Source organism: Hyaena hyaena, unplaced genomic scaffold (genome assembly GCF_003009895.1).
Source record: "Hyaena hyaena isolate Hyena2069 unplaced genomic scaffold, ASM300989v1 scaffold_841, whole genome shotgun sequence".
Taxonomy (NCBI): domain Eukaryota; kingdom Metazoa; phylum Chordata; class Mammalia; order Carnivora; family Hyaenidae; genus Hyaena; species Hyaena hyaena.
In genome coordinates, this window is record NW_024081474.1 from 488694 (window position 1) to 494693 (window position 6000).

General features: G+C 43.5%; 1 protein-coding gene across 4 annotated transcripts in view; it reads right to left on the reverse strand.

The window, feature by feature from the left end:
- NAA35 (N-alpha-acetyltransferase 35, NatC auxiliary subunit) overlaps positions 1–3566 on the reverse strand; it is a 92033-nt gene extending 88467 nt beyond the window's left edge. The window contains exons 1-2 of one of the 4 annotated variants that reach the window (XM_039219800.1): positions 3529–3566; positions 2518–2646 (exon numbers count right to left, since the gene is read on the reverse strand). In XM_039219800.1, coding sequence (XP_039075731.1) covers positions 2518–2641 — 124 coding nt within the window. In that variant the 5' untranslated portion in view covers positions 2642–2646; positions 3529–3566. Of the gene's footprint in view, positions 1–2517; positions 2647–3056; positions 3342–3362 lie in introns of those variants that run through there. The other 3 variants (XM_039219799.1, XM_039219797.1, XM_039219798.1) reach the window with 3 other exon arrangements.
- Positions 3567–6000: the final 2434 nt, after the last annotated feature.

Consider the following 6000-nt stretch of genomic DNA (forward strand, 5'->3'; position numbering starts at 1 on the left):
GACCACTAAAAGAACAAGTAGAAATGTGCATGAAAAACACTGTGATCACTACGCAGATTGTTTTCTCAGTACCAAAATAAATAGATAAGTCACCAAAGTCTAGCCAAATGCCATCATACTGTTACTTTGTGAAGAGAAGCCGCTGCAACAGTTAACAGGTATTAAGAATATTTGTTTTAAGTTTAGTCTTCAGAATGTTGCTAGAACAGAAGTCTAAACTAAATTGATGTCATGGGGGCACCTGGGTTGCTCAGTTGAGTGTCCCATTCTTGATCCTGGGTTTGTGGAATAAAGCCCTGTCAGGCTCCGCACTGTGCGTAGAGCCTGTTTGAGATTCTCCCCATCTCCCTCTCTTCCACTCCTCTCCCCCAATATGCTCTATTAAGAAATAAATAAATCGAGGGGCACCTGAGTGGCTCAGTCAGTTGAGCATCCAGTCATGCTCAGGTCATGATCTCAAGGCTTGTGGGTTCAAGCCCTGCAGAGGGCTCTGTGCTGGCAGTCTGCAGCTTGGGGCCTGGAGCCTGCTTTGGATTCTGTGTCTTCCTCTCTCTCTGCCCCTTCCCCATGTACACTCCCTCCCTCAAAAATAAATAAACATTAAATAAATACACTGTGAATCTGACTATTTCAAGAAGAAAAAACAAATTATTAATACCACAAGCTCAAGAGCCTTTAGTCCTGTATCTACATTAACTTCTTAGTGTCAAGAATGCCTCACACCTGTGACTCTTGAGACAAAGCAAGAGCTAATTATGGAAGATTTAACAGAATGGTTTGAGGTTGGCAACAAAATGACACACTACCCCCTCTCAATTCCCACTTAAACAAGTATTAAACCATGTTGCCTATTCAAGGTTCCTTCCATGAAGCAGCAAGATTATTCACTCTTTGTCAAACCTCAAACTCTCACCAAACTCGGGCTGTAATTCATCCCAGTCTAGAATAATCCCCTCACATCCACTTGTAATAACTCGGCCACCCCTTTAAGGCCCAACTCAAGCCATATGAACTTCATAAAACCTTTCCCATTTAGGTTCAGAATGACAGTCCTCTAATGTAGATCATTTCAAAAAAAAAAAAAAAAATCAGTGCAAAATGATGGGTATGATCCACATATCTCTAGGCACAATAATTACACCGTAACTAACGCTTCTTTCTCTCACCCTTGGACAGACGGATAACAGCAGTCCCCCAATTAGTCCCAGTGTAATGTTCTTTCCACAATCTCACTTATGCATACTTTAACTGGACACGTATTTCAAACAGTGGATGGGCAGGCACATGATTTATCATTTTGCTTATACTCAGCTGGCTCTCTCTTTCCACCTTAATTCATTAAGAAAACAGAAGCCGTCCAGGTGTGCATCCCTCCACCATTCCTTCCCATCCATTCAGAAATATACCTGTTTCTTCACCAATCCTAACCTCAGTTCCTCCTGTCTCAGTATGTCTTTATTCTTTCCCCACAAGTTAATTTCCCTACCATGTTCTTGATCTCATGCTCTTTTCAAATTCAAGCTCTCACTCTACCATTTGCTCCTTTCACTTTTCAGTCTCACCCCTAAGGCTCTTTCCCCTCAGACCACAAATATGCTTGTTTCTCTAGTCATTTATGCCTACACATTTATTAAACTATTACAATGTACCAGGAAATGTTCTGTGTGCTAGGGCTACATCAAGATCTCTGCACTCACAGAGCTTACATTCCAGTGGGGAAGGCTGATAACAAACAAGAAATAACTGGAAATGACAGTTTCTGACAGTAGGTTAAGTATTACGATAAAAACAAAATAAGGTAATTCAACTGAGGTGGAGTTGGATAGAAGAGAACGGGGCTAAATCTGCTTAGACTGGTTGTTTTGAGAAATCCTCACTGGAGAGGTAACATTTAAGGAGCCGGCTATGTGAAGACCTGGAGGCAAAGGAGTTTAAGGCACAGAAAAGGAAATATGCAGAGGTCCAAGGGGAAAGTGCCTCGGTGTACTTAATGACATAAAAAGAACCTTGTGGCTAACATAATGAGGCTAGTGGCGCAGTGGTACAAAAACAAAGTCAGTGGTAAGGAGGCACCAGACCATACAGGCCATGGGGACAGAATATGGATTTTATTCCACAAGGAACAGGAAGCCACTGGAGGCTCTTAAACAGGGAATGATGGGATTTGATCATCTACAAACCTCAAACATACAATAATACCATCTTTAGCTCGATACAATTCATGTTTCCACAGTTTGAAATTGTTGCCATGTACTCTCTGTTACTTAAGGCTAGAAAAATTGAAGAAATTGCTTCAACAACTGTATTTCATACAATATCAAACACTGACGGGCTCTGAATGAAAGTTAAAGTCAGAAGGTAGAGAATGAATACGTGTGGTTAACAAACTTGATAAACCACATTTACCTGTTGATTTCCTTACATTTAATGAGTTCATCTACAAATCACAATCAAGAGTGTATTTTTTTTTCACCTTTTCCCAGATTTTGAGCTTCTAATCCAAAAATTCAAACTCACCTCGACAAGCTTCTTCGAAATCCTGGGTGATGTCCACCCAGCTTGTATTGCTTTTTTCCATCTTTTCTGGTATACTGAGCTCCCAGCCTGAATCATCATCTTCCACAGAAGCTTTCATGACCATAATGCCTATAAAATTAACACTGGTGTAAAAGAGACTGTGGCTTTCAAGGGAAGAGTATTTGCAATCCATGTGTGTTGGCTCAAGTACTCGATGGAAGTCTTACTAAACTGCCAGACCTCACCCGAGTTTGAAGATGGTACTGGGAAAAAAAATACCTTAATGCAATTAAATATTAACATGAACACTACTGCTGCTCATTTACTAATAGTCCAGCACCTACCAGGGCTCTAAGAGTTTGCCTTCCCACTATCTAAGAAGAAAAGCCACAAGCCACCCCACCACTGGCCCAAACAGAACCAACTCCAGAGCGTCCAACTTTCCACAATGGCCACAAATGACCAAGACACTCTTCGGAGTCCCCTCCTGAAGCCCAGGAGCCCATGAGACAACTAATCAAGTTAGGGTGGTCCCTCACCTGCCCAGGGCTCTCTGGGCCGACCTGGACTCCCGCATAGCCTCGCACGGTGGGCACCGAGTGCGGGAGCGCCTCGCGGGGTCCAACTCGCCCGGCCCGGGGTGGCGGCGCACCTGAGGCGGGGACCCGCCCCACGTCCGCCCTACACGGGTCAGCCCGGCCCGGCCCCACCGGGCGCGGAAGCAAGGGCAAAGCTGTCGTCGCGCGGGAGGGCGGGCACACCCGGTGCCGGGTCGTCGCCCCGGCAACACCCGGCAAGGCCCGGCCTCGGCGGGCAACGGACTCCGGGGAGCCTGCAGCTCCTACCTGAAGCGCGGCGGGAGGGCCGGGGCCCCAGGGTGACCTGGTGTCCCAGGGTCTGCCACACGCACAGGGGGCTGCGGCTCTAGGACACGGGAGGGAGGGAGTTTCAATGGCTCTGCACTGACGGTCCCTACCTACTTCTCCCGTGGCCACCCGCGCCGCCACGCACCGTCCAAACCGCGGAAATAACGACGCCGCCTCTGTCGCCGCCGCCCCCTCCCCTCAGCCCTGCCCGACCGGCCGCGTGCGCGCATGCGTACGCCGGGTGCGCGCGACCCCGCCCCCTCTCCCTCACTCCTGGGGACTTCGCATACCCCGGCCACACCCCCTCCCTCACCACCGCCGCCGACTGCAGCCGTCTTCTCTTCTCGCGGGATTAGAGCCAATCGCGAGACCGGAAGCTACCTTCCTTCTGCCTCAAGCCGACTCCCGGGCAGTAGGCGGGTCCCGGTGAGGGGTGGAGCCAGAAGGAGGTGGTCCAGAGCTGACCCAGACTCCTGGCCGCCCTGGTATGTTTTTAGAAAGGTGCGGCTAAGGGGGAAGAAAAGCAAGGAAGGTACTTGTAGACTTTAGCCATTGTGGCCACGCAAGAAGAGCCTCTGAATTTCATCGAGCTAGTCCTGCCAGACCCAAGATTTACGTTTCCTAGAGAGCCTGGAGGTTTTTTGGGGGGAAATAGAAACAAAATATCTACAGCGTCAGGCAAGCCATTTTCTTTCAGACTGGTGTTTTAAGATTTTCTTAAAATTACCAAAATGAACAGTTTTAAAGTGGGATTTTGCAAGTAGACTGGCACGACTGAGAAACACATCTTTACCACTACATTCCCTGTAAAATGGCCAAAATTTAAAAGACGACACCGAATGTTGACAAGGATTTGGAGCAACTGGACCTCTCCTGTTGCTGACGAGAAAGCGAAACGGTACAATCACTTTAACAGTTTGTATTTTACCAAAAAATTAATCATACACTTGTCATTTGATTTAGCAATTCCACTCCCAGGTATTTTCTTAAGAATATGAAACTATGTGTCCACTCATAACTTTTCATAGCTTCATTTTTAATAATCCAAAACTGGAAACCCATATGTTCACCAACTGGTGAATAAATTAACAACTTGTAGCTCATCCATACAATGTAATGAATAATAATTACCAACAAGTGGGTGAACTACATGCAAAAACATGAATCTCAAAAAACATTATGTTGAGCAAAGGAAATAAAAATAAGCAAAAGAGTATGATTCCATTTATATGAAAGTCTTAAAAAGAAAAATGCAATTTAAAGTGACAATACAGAGCAGTGACTGAATGTCAAGGAAGGATTAACTAGAATAGGGCTAGATAATTTGAGGTGATAGAAATATTCTGTATCTTGATTATGGTAGCTGTTATATGGGTGCATACATTTGTAAAAATTCACTGAAATATACACTTATAATGAGTGCATTTTGTCTGCAAATCAAACCTGAATATAGTTGCTTTTTAAAATGTAAAAAGTACATCTCTATGTCTCTTACAGAATAATAAGCTTTGTAAGGGCAGGAGCTTTGCCAATTTTGAACAAAATTGTATCCACCTCACTTAGGGTGGTGGTTGGCATATAGTAGGTTCTCACTAAATGCACTGAGAATGAAAATATAGGGAAGAATTACAATAAAGAAAATGTATACTGTTTCTCCAAAACCATTTAATGAACATTGCAGAAGCCATAAGAAATCTAGAAAAGGATGAACTGGCTGCATCTGAGTTATTCAGTATTATGTGTAGATTGTGCCAAAAATTGATACAGCAAGAAAACAAAAAACAACCCCCCCCACACCAAGTTTGGATATAAGACACTTCAGAACTCAAAAAACAAAACAAAACAGTAACAAAAAATCACCAGAACAAGGCAGCCAAATAAAATAGGCTTTTCTTAATTTCTTTACTAAAATTGTAATTTACCTGAAATTCAAGTTTATTTTCACAAACTCTAATTACCTCTCCTCTTTAAAAACCATTTTCCCTGGGCACCTGGGTGGCTTTGTTGGTTGAGTGTGTGACTTTGGCTCAGGTCATGATTTCGTGGTTTGTGAGTTCCAGCCCCACGTTGAGCTCACTCTTAGCGCAAAGCCCCCTTCAGATCCTCTGTTCCTCTCTCTCTCTCTCTCTCTCTCTCTGCCCATCCCCCATTGCACTTTCCCAAAAATAAATAAAAATCTTTAAAAAAGTAAATAAAAATAAAAACCAGTTTCCCTGAGAGGTTTAATTTATGATGACATTCTATATGCCTCACAGTCTTAAAAAAATGATGAGTATTTTAGACTTTAAATACACTACATAATGAATAAATTAATGTAAAGGAATTGATTGACAAATAGTCTCTCTACCTAAACATGCCTACACATATAGAGTAGATGGACATTTTGGCCGGCTGGAAACAAATTCCTATGAAACTAAATCTAGACTCATAAAGTCCTAAGTATTCCATGCTTAAACATTAACGTTGAAAGGAAATCTAGCTTGATATGATCATTTTATACTGCTAAAAGGAACCAAAGTGACCCTTACATCTGAGTATATTCAGTTTTACTACTACATAAAAGAAATTAAGGATGTCCTAAAGCCTGCAAGCAGTTGAAAGAAATGCTTTCAGAAAA